This window comes from Solanum stenotomum, chromosome 8, assembly GCF_019186545.1.
Source record: "Solanum stenotomum isolate F172 chromosome 8, ASM1918654v1, whole genome shotgun sequence".
Taxonomy (NCBI): Eukaryota; Viridiplantae; Streptophyta; class Magnoliopsida; order Solanales; family Solanaceae; genus Solanum; species Solanum stenotomum.
The window spans coordinates 54,859,921-54,874,758 of record NC_064289.1 but is presented as its reverse complement, the minus strand read 5'-3'; the positions used below and the strand labels follow the sequence as shown (position 1 = coordinate 54,874,758).

The window sequence follows — 14,838 nt, the reverse complement described above, 5'->3', positions numbered from 1 at the left end:
TTAAGTTTTGAGAATTCTTTTGAACGTTCTAAGAAAGTCCCTTTGAGTCCTTTTGTGGAGTCTTCTACAACTTCTAGTAACTTGTTTCAAGACTCGAGCAAGTAAGTATGAGAATGAAGAGATTGTATTCATGAGTCTACCTTGTCATCATGAGATCCTCCATGTCATGAACCAAAACTCTTGAATTCATAATTCACATTCAAGAGAGAGTTAATAGTAGAGTTCAAGCAAGCCTTTTAGTTCAATTGTGAATTCTTTGAGATCCATCATTTATTTGAACTAAGTTTTGAGGAAGTAAGTAAGAGAATGAGAAGAGTTGTATACATGAGTTCTATGTAGTTATGTAGACTTTCGAGTCGAGTCGTTCTTGCCTATAAATTCCGCATGGACTCCACAAATTGAGTATCATTGAGAGGAGTGGTATCTTCAAGTTCTAAGTCTTGAGTAATAAGTTTCTAACACATTTGAGTTTATATTTCTAATCATGGGACTATTACATGTTACCCATGAAGTCCTTGAGTTGAATTGTTCATGCAGATAATTCCGCATGAACCCTATAAGTCGAATAATCTTGAGATGAGAAGTGTCTTTGAGTCCTTGAGTTAAGTAGTTCATGCTCATAATTCTGCATGAACCTTCCGAGTTGAGTATTCTTGAAATGAGTAGTATCATTGAAGTTCTTGAGTTCCAAGTATTAAATTCTATGTATGGTTATTGAAAACCTTGCATTGAGTCGTTCACGTCCATAATTTGGCATGAATCATATTTTAAGAAGTCTTTTATAAACGTTTTAACTTTGTTTTAAGACTTAAGTTTTGAGTTAAGCAAAGAGTAAAGAGTAAAGGGTTGAGTTTATTTCTTCAAAAGAGTATATCGGGACTATGTATTCTCAAAGAGTAAATGTTTTCACATTTAAACAAGAAAGGAAACTGAGATTTCAAAAGAGCCTTTGAGCTAGTTTTTCAGTAAAGAGGAAACTATGATTTCCAAGAGGGTTTTTAAGCTAAGTTTTGAGTAATTATCTCAAACCAAAGAAAGAGCTTTGTTTTTACAAATATATGAACTAAGTATATTTTGCGAGGTCAGATAACTCAAGTCTCCATAAACCATGTAGCCATCATGGGTAGTAAAGGATCATACTTTTTAGATGACTCCTTAAGATGTTTTTAGCATAGACTAGTGGATCCACTTAGTGAGTTAGGTTCTATACCCCCGACAAGGTATATGACGGTCCTTGGCAGCGTGAGGCAAAACGTTGTATCACCACTTAGGCTCATAGTGGTGGTTATCAGTTAGAGAATCTCCCACAGAGTTATTGTATTTTTATATACATACGTACTGAGTATTATTGTATTTTTCAATACATTGAGTTGCTATCTACATTTTTACAGCTTTTCATATATATTGTATCTTTTACTGTTACTTTATCCTTGAGTATTTCGAGTTAAGTATCTTATACTTGAGTACCTTTGAGTTGAGTAAGTTTGAGTATCCTTGAGTATACCTCTGAGTTGAATATCTTATCATTGAGTTGAGCTATGTTTCTTTGAGTTGAGTGAGTTGAGAAGAGGTAAGTATGTTTTTCTTTTTTATCAAAGTTCAAACTTATGTTTATGCTTTAGAATTCCTCTTACATGCTCGTACATTCCACGTACTGAGCCATTTGGCCTGCATCTTCTCATGATGCAGACACATGTATTCAGGGTCATCAACAGGAGCTTCGTTGATACATCCGGAAGTTCGAGTTAGCTATGGTGAGCCTCCTTGTTTTCGGAGGATTTCATTTACTTTTCAGTTTAGTTAGGATGTCGTGGGTCTTGTCCCGACTTCCATCTTTAATAGTTAGAGGCTTTATAGATAATCGGTATAGTTGAGAAGTCTGTATAATTTATTTTGTTAAATGTTTAAAGACTTAAGTTGCCTATTTTATGGCGAGTTGAATATTATTTTTATATTCAGAATTTTTCATTTGAGTTAAAGTTTTTTATTTCAGTTTCATGAATTTTTATTCAGTTTTTAAGCTTTTGTATGCTTGAGTTAGTCTTCCGCTTGTAGTCAGCCAGGATGAGGGTTCGCTTGGGGACCAGCAATATGGTTCTCGAGTACCGGTCACATCCAAGGTGTAGGCTCGAATCGTGACATTGATGATCCTGAATATATGTATCTGCATCATTAAACGATACAACATCGAATGATGTTAGTATATGGAATGCACATTATTTAATAAAGTTGAAGGAAATAGATAGCTAAACTCAATGAATGACTAAAAATAATTCAACGGAAGTAAAACATGAATATGAATGAAATAAGTTAAAAAAAAAATTACAATATACATGTAATGATAGCAAATATTGAGATAATATACTTTACTTTTTGTGAGAGTTTCTTTAACCGTCAATTATCACTATGAACCTCGTGATGTTACAATATCTCGTCAACATTGTCAGAACCATCATATACCTTGTCGGGGTATATAACGCAACTAAACTAATGGATCCACTAAAAAGTCTTCTTGAGGTATTTGATGAGTCGTTCGAATTCTAGTACGATCCTATCTACACCGGTGGAGTAGGTTATAGGGTTTCAATTATCTCAACTCTTACCCAAATTGTTGTTCAATACTACTCCCAAAGTATATGTAATAATGCGCTATAATAGTACTCACTGGTTGAGTTAATACTCGAAAAACCCTCTTTAAGGAATAACTGAGCTTTACTTTGCTGACTAAAATGCTTCTAAAAACTATTTATGCTCTTCTCGAAATAGTATTTCTTTTCTCAATGCAAAATAATACATTTGGAACCGTTAGTGTTTAAAAATATATTTGGACTCACTTTAAATTCTGAAATCAATGCATAAAAATACTTTCACAAAGGCTTTCAACAAAATCTAAATAACTAGGGTTCATGCGATAATATAAACATGAAGAACAACTTAAGAATCAGAATGCAAAAAGGTAACATAATCTCAATAGTTAAGAAAATCAGAATTCAGAATACGAAACACAAACCAAACTCAAAATTCATATAACTTTGGGTAGAATCCTGGACTTTTCTCTTTACTGACTGAATTTAGATGTACGGCGTCCAATACTATGAATAGCCTTACATACCCGGGAGAACAAAGCTCTTGAAGAAGATGTTTGAAAATCCTATCTTCTCCTTTGCTTATGGTGGTTCTAAGTTTGAGGGATTTAAGAGTGTAGGAACTAAGTCTTGAGTGTGAATTTTTTTTTAGGATATGCGCTATGTCATGGCTTAGACTTAGGAAAAATGGAAAAACAAAACAAATCCTAATTAAAAAACTGTTGGAAACCTTTCACGAGGCCATCTACGGTCCATGGTTTGATCTACGGACCGTAGATTCCATCCGTGAAAGTTAGACTAAAATTTGAGTTTCAGAACTTAATTCTACGGGTCCAAACTACAATTTTGTATTTATCTTTGTATTTGTTATATATATGAGTAGATATGGAACAATGACTTATTGAGTCTTTGATTAATTATCTCTAAAGTTTGGACCAAGAGTCATAGTTAGTTAGCAATTGTTTTCGTTTTTTTTTTGTTGATATTGGGAAGAATATAGGTTATACATAATTTGTGTATATTTATATATATTTAGCTAATAATTGTAATTATTTTTGCGATCGGTCAAGCATGTAATTCCATATTTATACATTGTGTTAAACACCTATATTACAATCGATTTGTGTGCTTAACACCATAAAAATCTACTAAATTNTTGGGGTTATTTGCCCTGATTTCTTACCATAAATAAGTTTTTCTTTTAGGAAAATGTTTTAATATTTTGACTAGTCCTTTTCTTTTAGGAAAATGTTTTAGGACTCTATAAATATAGGCTTGTTCCTTCTAACTTAATTAGCATTCACAATGTAGTCCTAGGGTTTTGAGAGTCGCGGTTATGGAGGAGAATTTTGTGTACCTCCTTGTATTCCGAGTGAATTGGTTGAGGTTGTTTCTCTCTATATTTGTACTCTCATATTTATAGTGGATTGCTCATCTCCTTTGTGGGCGTAGGTCGATTGACCGAACCACGTTAAATCTGTCTCTTTTGATGTGTTTCTCGTTTGTCTTCTTACTCGTGGTCTTCCGAGGTTTGCTTTGCTAGCTTCCGCATTACACCTGCTTATTTTCGGTTCTAACAAGTGGTATCAGAGCCATGGTTCAATGATGGAATCATGTTAGAGATGGGTGTTCATCTTGGTGGTGTAGTTCTAGTCGCAACCTTTTTGACAGTAATGAAGATTTTGTTGGAGAAACTGTTTCAGAGAGGTTCTCTGTGTCGAGACGTAGATTTGATGGAGGAGATTATGGAGAAGAGATACAAGATCCTAAAAATTATGTGAAGAAGGTGGACAAATTTATTTTGTCAGAAATTCAGGCCAAGGGGGAGATTTGTTGGGGTTATTTGCCCTGATTTCTTACCCTAAATAAGTTTTCCTTTTAGGAAAATGTTTTAATATTTTGACTAGTCCTTTTCTTGTGGGAAAGGTTTTAGGACTCTATAAATATAGGCTTGTTCCTTCTAACTTAATTAGCATTCACAATGTAGTCCTAGGATTTTGAGAGTCGCGGTTATGGAGGAGAATTTTGTGTACCTCCTTGTATTCCTAGTAAATTGGTTGAGGTTGTTTCTCTCTATATTTTGTACTCTCATATTTATAGTGGATTGCTCATCTCCTTTGTGGACGTAGGTTGATTGACCGAATCACGTTAAATCTGTCTCTTTTGATGTGTTTCTCGTTTGTCTTCTTACTCGTGGTCTTTCGAGGTTTGCTTTGCTAGCTTCCGCATTACACCTGCTTATTTCGGTCCTAACAACTAGATGATTGTAGAAGATATTGATGCTCTAGGTAATATAAAAAGAATTAAGGAAAAGGAAAAGATAAAATCAAATAAACAAAAGGAAGATAATCAAATTTATCAAAGAAGATGAATCAACATATTTTAATTTTAACTTATTTGAATCAACGCCTGACTTATTAGTCAAAAAATAGTTTTAGGGACACATACAAAAAATGTTAATTGCCACTAAAAATATATATTTAACGGTAATTGAGCTATTGCCGTTAATTAATTGCCACTAAAGATCATTTTTGATATACTGTATTCAACTTTTAAAGTGTATCATAATGTATAGTCAATGTATACTTTCTATGACTTTTGACTATTTTTTATGTAAATAATAACATAACTATATTTTTTGTAAATTAACTACTTTATTGTGTATATTTAAAACTATCCTCAGATTAATGTGGCTACTGATTATTTTCTAAATTAAGGACTGTTATGTGCTAAAACAGATAAAAATGAATTGATAGTTAAAAATTCTTTTTAATATGAATATATATATAAGTTAAACTCACAAATTTTAACACTGATTGTGTAGTTATATAAATTCAATTTTGGGATTATGGTATTCATATACTGGTACTACTAAAAAAACTTACTATTTTTCCACAGAGATGATATTTTAATTGAATCAGTGAGAAAAAAAAAATTAAAATGCTTACATACGAAAAGATTTAGAAGTTTATCAATATTTTAATGAGAATATGTTTTCTGTCATGCGCAGTAAACTAGTTCGGTGAAAATGGCGATGAGAAAATCATGTTTTGAATACTAATTTTTCATTGATTTGCGAGGGAAAAAGAATCTTTAGTTAGCTTCTAGTAGTGAGGTATATGCATACATGAAGGACTATGTTAGGCAATCCTTCATATATTTAAGGGACAATAAAGGTTGCTTGAACCACAGATAGTGAGAGTTTAGTGCATCATGCTCCATACCCTAATAGCAAGAACATATAGAAAAAATGCCTACCAATAAAAAGGAATATATGGAACCTTAGATAGTTTTATTAATTGGCCACCAAAATACTCAACTGAAACACACAACTGATAGGAGTGAATGTTTCTTATTCTCCTCAAAATCCACCACATTTATGCAAAAAAGTAGTAATAAAACAAGAACATATATTTACATAAAGCTTAAACCATGTTGATATAAATCTATTATTTTAACATTTCATGTTCATTAGGGTCTCCAATCAAAACATGAAATGTAATAATCTCCACAAAAGGGTAATTGGGAAAGCTCTAATTTGGATGAACAAATGCATATTGATGCAATGCAGTATTACATCCGGTTGATGACTCCATCAGATACATATCAATTTCTTTCTGATGGTTCATCACGTTGCTGAATGAACTTGGTTAAGCGGACATGATCCCATATGAATAGTTTTCAATATCTAGCAACACCCGACACACCCAAAAAGAAAAATAGTTAGCAATTCGTCAGAGGATTTAACTTCTATATATTGATAGTGTAAATCATATAAAAATAGTTTCTTGTTATTATCCATAATAAGTGGAATTAACAAGATGAAAGATAAGATAAGTAACCTCCTAAAGAAGGTTACATTGCAATGATAGTATAAAATTTTGTAATCACATTTCTTGTGTATATAAGTGAAATGTTTTCTCAAAGGGATGCATAAGTATCATTTAATGTAATTAATAGGGTTTGTATACAAAAAATAAATAAATTAAAAATGACTTACTGATTGGAATTTTATGGAAAAAGAAACAAGCACCAATGGCACAATATGCAAGACAGAGAATCGCTCCTTTCATGTAATGTGATGTCCCATCCTGCAAGAGATATTAGGAATATAAGAATTTTAAAAGAAAAAAGATAGAATATAATGAAGTGAGGTCAATTTCGAGCCTGAATTATGAAGTTATCTTTGTTAGCTAGAGAGCGTTTTACCTTAATGTGATATTTTGTGATAGTTTCTGACGTTAATCAAAATTTTTATGAGACTAAATACAAATACCAAATATCGGTGAGAAAAATAAATAAAATGAGAAATTAATTAAGAGCTAAGTTCCACTTATAATTTGAGCATGACATCCTCCATTTTTGTTTTGTACCATAAGCCTATCATGTCATTCATATATATTTTCCTCATATATATGGACAAAATAAACAAAATATTGCCCTTTTGTTTTGGAGCATATTTGACAACTCCAATGTTTCTATTATTAGTATAAATTTTGTTTTCTTCCAAAATTTTGGTTCATTTTGCAACATATATTATATACTTTCTATATGGTTTAATTTATACATGGGAAAATCATGCTATGCTATGAAAAGACTACACTAGTCCAAAGAGAGACGGATTAAAAGTTAAAAATTTATGAATTTAACTTTTAAGGTTCTTAAAATTGTATTTTTAAAGTTATGGATTCAGATACACAAAAATATGTGTTCTCACCGAAAGTAATGGTTTTGAAGAATCTAATTTGTAGGTTGAAGTGAGTTTATCTTTTTAGTTACATATATTGCTCGAACTCTTTAAAAATATCGACATATGCCTGTTGTATTCTTTAATAGTAGTTCATTTTTTAAAGATCCAATATATGTGCAGCAAACCCTTAAAGTTGAGATTTTTATTTATTTATTTTCTTATTTGTGAAATGAGTCAAATAGCGGGTTGAAGTGAGTTTGTATATATTTTTAGCTACCTATATTGCTCTAACTCTGATCTTTGAAAATGTCGACAGGTGCGTACCAGATACTCTAGTAATGCATTTTAAAAAAATCTAATATAAGTGCGACAATTGTCATTTTTGAAGATTCAGAACAACATAATTAGCAATAAATTGAAGTTGATTGTCCAATAGTAATAAATAAAAGAACCTGCAAGGTGAAGGCAATGAGGATGATTGAAAAAGCAAGAGAACCAGTTTCCAGTATGCTAAAATCCAAATCCATATCCACTCCAATTATCCAACCCATAATCACACATAAAGGTACCTAAAAATAGTGAACATGTTATATACACTAATCGTGTAAAAATTATATTGTTCAGACTCTTCAGAAATAACGATATATATATGTTAGATCTATCAAAAGTAATGTATCTTTGAAAGATTCGACACGGATGCAACATTAATTTTAAAGAGTCCGAGTAACATATTGTGAAAATATCGATTGTAATCATCAGTAATAATATGCCTTAATTTTTTGCAGGTAACTAATATTTCACTTTTACGGATAATTAATTATTGTTATTTTTTTAAGTGATCACTATTGAAATATAAACTAGATTTATGACAGTGATTGACTAGACATGTAGTTCAAAGAAATTAAAGACTATTGAAATATAAATTAGATGTATACAAAGTATATCAAAATTATCCTTTTAAATAAGTGGCGCTGATAGTTCCTCACGTGTTTTGATCTAAACGATTGTACTATAATAAGGGTTAGGAGTGTACATGACCGGGTTAGTTTGGATTTTTCAAATATCAAATCAAACCATTTGTGTCGGATTTTTAAATCTATAAACCAAACTAAACCAATAAAACTCGAGTTTTTCAACCTCGGGTTTTTTCAGGTTTTTTTGATTTTCGAGTTTTTTCGGATTTTTCCGGTAAAGTGTTCATACAAACATATAATTTACTTGTACGTCAAATATTTCTTTAGTCCTTCCAAATTACAACTATCTAATAAGGTGTTTCTTAAGAAAATAACACAAAATATGATATGAGTAATGACACTAAAATATCCAACAAAAAAATAATAATAATGAAATCGCGTAAACATTGCAAATTAACAAGTCATAATGAAAATAATCATAATTTAAAAGTACTAAATCATGCTAAAATAAGTTTAATAAGTATTAGTTACATGACTAAATATTAAAGGAAATTAAAATTAGATTATGTATTTGAATTGTCTAAACCAATGTAAAACCAAAGAACAAATATTCAATATTATTGTCATTCTTAGTGTTGAATTGATTTTCTTTTTGCATTAGTATTAATTTTGATTTTGATTTAAGCTTTATTATAATTACCAACATATGTGGACTAATCTTTATTGAACTATTCAGAATTCTAAGTTTCAAACTTGAAATAATATATTAAAAGATAAAAACTATGAAAAAGTATAAGAAATATTTAAAAATTATATCAAAGTAAATATTTTTATGTATAAAATAAAATTTTAAAATTATATATATAATGTCGGGTTGGTTTGATCTCGGGTTGATTTTTTTTTAGTTAAAACCAAACCAACCCAAATATAGTTGTATTTTTTTTTTCCAATACCAAACCAAGTCAAACCAACTACTAGTCAGATTTTTTTTCTCGGTTTGACTCGGTTCGCAATTTAGTTCAATTCGGTTTTGTACACCCCTAAATTAAGGGTTCCAACAAGTTATTCAATAAATTAAAGGGTGACACTAAAGTTAAATAGTTTCTAAGAAGAAAGATATCATTCTTTTTGTAAGAGATTAATAAGAAATAAAGTATATCAGATAAATCGATAAAAAAAAATAGTATATATAATGAAACAAATATTGATAATTAAAATTCTTACCACAAACATAGAAATCTGAGAAGCTGACCCCAATGCAACACCTAGAGATATATCCTGCATTGGTATATATATATATAAATTATTTAGATTATATATTATGTTTCATGTATAATGTATTTATGAATTAGTATAAATATCGAGTAAATTAATTTTTTTTTTTTAGTATTAATATATATCTTACCAACTTATTTTTTAAAGCAAAAATGATAGATCCAGCATGTTCTGCTGCATTTCCCACTATTGGCAACACTATTAAGCTAATAAAACTCACAGAAATCCCCCAAGAATCTGATGCAGCCTGAGATTATTTGAAAAAAATCATTATACGGAAAATAATACATGAATTATATGTAATTTACAAATTTGTAAATTTAAGTACGTTTTCGTCTTAGGATACTCTTATATATCTCGCATACAATACTAAAATAGTGTATAAATTCTTGTATAAGTAAAGGTATTAAACTTAGCATAAGTAGAAACCAAACGTTACATTAGTTATATGGAAATTAAATTATATTAATCATGTATATGATCATCTTATATCGAAAATCAAACATTAAATATGATCATCTTATATCTAAATAGTATTACTAATCCTATTTAAGAATGGATTAGCGACAGATTAACAAAACAAAATTCTGTTAGCTACGAGCAATTTAACGACAGATTAACTTTACCTCGATTGTTCCAACAACGTACTCGGATAATAGAGCAATAGTTATAGTCATGCCAATCAACCAAGCAAATGAACTCCAAAATCCAATCACTGCCTCTTCATCTTCTGAAGCTTTATTTTCTTCTTCCTCCTGCTCATATGTCATAAAAATAAATTATTTAAAGTATATACATTTTTATAATACATAAAAAGTTTACAATGTTCATGTAATTTAACTTGTTTTTAGCAAATTACCCATCTTATTTATGAGGGATAAGGCAAAAGCTAGACTATAATCGAAATTCTAAAGACACATCTTAAGTAAACTAAGGTCCTATTACCTCCGAACCCATTTTTTTGGTAATTTTATACACCTTTTTGGCTTACGTGACATCCAACCATTTCCCACGCGCTTCAACTATATGTGGAGTCACAGAGTGTGACATGTAAGCCAAAAAGTGTACAAAATTACAAAAAAAGAGTTCAGAGAGTAATAAGACCTTGGTTAAGTTAAGGTGTGTTTTTGAAATTTAGATCATAATCTAGGGGATACTTGTGCCTTATCCCTATTTTTGAGGTTACTAATTTTAACCACATCATTAGAAAATATGCAGTCACTCACTCCCGACTCTGTGTCTGAAGTTAGGCTTGACAAAACCAAATGCTAGACATAACATCTGAAGTTACATATAGATGAAGTTCAATCATATCAAAAAAGGAAACATAAGTTTAAATAGCGACGTCAAAATCAGGTCGGATTATACATTTTCTATAATAACATTTTACTATAGCAGTTAAAACACATTCAAATAAAAACGATGACGTTATAGAGAAGTTCGAGGATAACTTACCTCCTCAGGGGATTCAAAGAATTGTCTATGTGTCTTCAATTGAAAGAAGAGATAAGCAGCATATGCTATAAGCATACCAATGCTGCTAACTCTAGATAATCCCAATATTGAAGTTGCTACATTATTATTAATATTGTTAATTGATGGCCCCAAAGCCAATCTATACATCAATGGCAACATATGGCAAAGCAATCCAAGTAGAAGAAGAAGTGAGTTTACATCAGCTTGTTTCTGTTCCAAAATGAAAAGAAAAGAAGTCAATTTGGCGTTAAATTGCTCGTAACTAACAATTTGTTTTGATAATTCGCTAATTTGTTGTTATATAGGAATAACGATGAAATTTTGTTGTTTAGCAACAAAAGTTGACCGTTATTAGTTTTTTTTTAATAGTAATTATCAAGTGATCTAAAGGATAACAATAAGTAACTGCTCATAATTAGTTCAACTAGTTACCTTGAAAATTAAATAAGGCCGCTTAGAAATTATATTGATAATGTAAAAAATCTTTAAACTGACGTGTATATAAATCAAATACCAAATTTTGTATGAATTTATATATATATATATATCTGACAACATTTATAATTTTTACATTATCAATGGAATTTAACCTTATATGCTAACCTAATTAGATCTTGTTTTTCAGGTAACTAACTTCACTTATTATGAATAGTTACCCATTGTAAGTATTTTTTACTGACATGATAATTTATATAAAATAAAGCTCAATGACGTTACTCTAAAATTTATTATACTCTTAAAAGTATATTCTAATAAAGTCAGACATGTCTTTTCCAAGGTTGAATATGACGACATTGCCTTCATCATCCCTTGGACATGTTGATGAGCTTTTGAACAATTCAATATGAACGAACTCTAGAAGCATCACACTATCTAGGGTGAAAACACAAATAATATAGTATATGTATATATTATTGATGAAGTAGCAATATTCTTACCCTGTCAAATCTTTGTTCTTTTTTAATGTTGGCAAGTCCACCACAAAAAAGAGAGCTTCCAAGAACAAGAAGTAAGTTGGAAAGAATAGATCCTAAAAGAGAATACTTTAGGACATGTATTTTCCTTTGATAAAGTGCAAATAATCCTATTATCATCTCTGTTGCATTCCCACATGTTGCATTAAGTAAACCCCCAACTGCATTAAATCATCATAACAATAATTAATACATCTTTATTTTCAAATTAATTAGGGATATATACTTCTTCCTTCACAAAATTACTAGTCATTTTATCTAAAACAAATTACTCTCTCCGTCCATCTTTATTTATCCACTATACTAAAAATGTAGTTGTCCAACAATGTTTGTCCAATTTGGAACATCAAAAGATAATTTATTCTTTTGTGTCTATTTTAGACTTGCTATTCAATGTCTAATATATTTCCTAAAACATTAAATTTAATATATTCAAAGAGTGATATAGTAATATTATCCCTATTATTTATTGCTTTTTACGGTGTGTGCCAAGTCAATAGTGGACCACTTGTCTAACAGAGGAGTATCATTTATTAGGAATTCAAAATTAAAATTGGCAATGGTTCTCAACTATATATATTTATATATATGACGTAAAAAAAAAGCTAAAACAACCGTTAAAATGAGATGGAAGGAGGTGCAAGAAACAAATACATACCTGTTGGACCAGTGAAGTGAGCAATTTGTCTTTTTTTTTTTAGTTTTCAAGTGGAAATGAAACAAAAAAAAAAAAATAATTTTATTAGGAATTTTGTCATAAAAGTAAAGAGATAGAAAAAATAAAATATTAATGCAACTTACTCAGTCAAGAAGCTGACACGTTCAGCAAGAGGTGCAAGTCCAAGCAAACTAAAAGCAAAAATCCAGGGCTGTTCATAACATGAAAATCATCATATATTTATTTGATCATGATAAATATTTAAATAATATAAAAAATATTTTAAATTATTAACTATTATATAGTTTATTAAGCATGTTGGTTTTAAAAATCGTGTTTTTTTAAAATTAAGAACGACTCATTACCTTCTCCCATTTTGATGGTTACAACTTAATCTTAGCGCGAATAGCTAATTAACGTGTTTTATTTATTAAACAAGACTCATCGATATTCTGAATTTAAATTATTCAACCTAAGAGCGAATAGCTAATGTATTATATTGAACAAGGTTCTATGATCGGTTCGTGACTCTTGGATGATGCCTTAAGGCATCCTTAGGAGGATGATCTCATAGTTTCTACTATGAGGCGTAGATGAAGGGATCGGTTCATGAATTTTCTACTCTTCTCTTTTTTAACATTTTGCTCAAACGGATGAAGGGAGATAATAGTCCATAAAAATGATACATCCTTAAAAATATTTAAAGAAATACTTTGATCTTTTTCTTTTTCAATTTATATGATATTTTTCTTTGTTCATGCGTCAATTTAACTAATTTTTAAAACTAAATTAGATTATATCAACTCAATATATATTCTAAAACTAAAATTTATAGATTCAAATTTTATACGAAAAGTACTATAAGTTGTAGTTTTTACTGAAAAATATATTTTAAAGTATTGATCAAACTTTACCTAGATTGAGTATAATTTTTTTTTTTTGAAAAACATCACATAAATTAAAATAGAAAGAGTATAATAAAATCAGGAAGAGAAATAAAAAAATGAAAATACTAACTCTTGCAAAATGATAGTATTGAGCCAAGATTGCCAAAGGGATAGCTGGTAAGAGCAAGCAAAGCTTTGTTCCTAATATAACTTCTTGAAAATTAACCAACAATATCCTAAATATTTGTGCATTTTTTTTCTTCTTCATAATAATTTCTTCATCATTTTTCCTCTCTAATTCTTCTCCAACATTATTCTCCAAATCCCTTAGAGAACCCATTATTTCCTAAAAATAGAAAATGGGATTTAAAATTTTATTTTTTTTCTAAAAAAGGACTAGAAAATGTTGATTTAATAGGGGAAAAATTTATGTATATCAACACTTGTGTTCTTGGTTTTATATAGAGGACAAGAAATGGGAGTTTGGGTGTGTTTGAAATTTGAAGTTTCCTAGAATTTTCCTTTTTTTTTTTTTTTTTATATATATATTTATTAAATTATTTATTTTTCAAATATGTTTGCATGGACTCCACGTAGTTTTATGGTATGGAAACAAGTGCTAGAACCCTAAAATAGGTAAAGAAATAAAGTATGTAGGTTTTATATATTTGTGTACTTTATGGAATAAAATCATTGGAAAAAATAATTATTGAGTGTTCATGAGAAAAAATATTTTATGGTACGTTGTATATACTATATATTGATTACTCAATTGTTATTAATTCATGTGGAGAAGTATTTTTCAGATAAGAAATGTACATATCTTTCTCACTTCAGCATTAATGGATTAAGTTGATATAGTGAAAAAATTAAAAATATTGAATGATTGCAAGAAGTACTTTTTATTATTTTTAAATTCATTATAATTATAAAAATTAATTGAATAAACTATCGTTCCAAGGTTTTCTATTTTCAAAAAGTTTTAAAAGAAGTCATTCGTTGTCACTTTCTAAAGGTAGAGATGCTTGAGCAAGTGGACAATCCTTCGACATTTTATGTCAAAAGGATCCGACTAATTTAGATGACACATTTTACTAAGATAAAATTATATTAATAACAACTTAAGTTTAAATTTTAGATAAGATCTGATCATACGCTAGCTTCAACAAGTTATCAAAACAAACTAAGATTTTGAATTTAAATTTTATCGTCATTCATTTTTAAAAGAATTTATACGTATTTTACCGCTAACTTCCAAGAGTAGGAGCCAAAATATATACTCAAGAAGCTAAGTAAATTAATACATAGAAGTTTCCTTGAATTTTCACAAAATCCCTATTTAGAGAGAAACATATTTTTAGTACTTTGTTGCACTAACG

At 29.6% G+C, this 14,838-nt stretch overlaps 1 protein-coding gene across 1 annotated transcript; it reads right to left on the bottom strand.

Moving 5' to 3' along the window:
* Nucleotides 1-5,856: 5,856 nt before the first annotated feature.
* Nucleotides 5,857-13,869, bottom strand: LOC125872940 (vacuolar cation/proton exchanger 3-like). The gene is made up of 11 exons (XM_049553754.1): nucleotides 13,590-13,869; nucleotides 12,716-12,783; nucleotides 12,573-12,601; nucleotides 11,879-12,075; nucleotides 10,920-11,150; nucleotides 10,091-10,219; nucleotides 9,595-9,711; nucleotides 9,414-9,467; nucleotides 7,728-7,844; nucleotides 6,586-6,676; nucleotides 5,857-6,273 (listed from the first exon to the last, which is right to left on the bottom strand). The coding sequence occupies exons 1-11, from the start codon at nucleotides 13,797-13,799 to the stop codon at nucleotides 6,236-6,238; spliced, it is 1,281 nt and encodes a 426-aa protein (XP_049409711.1). The 5' UTR covers nucleotides 13,800-13,869; the 3' UTR covers nucleotides 5,857-6,235.
* Between the last annotated feature and the right edge of the window lie 969 nt (nucleotides 13,870-14,838).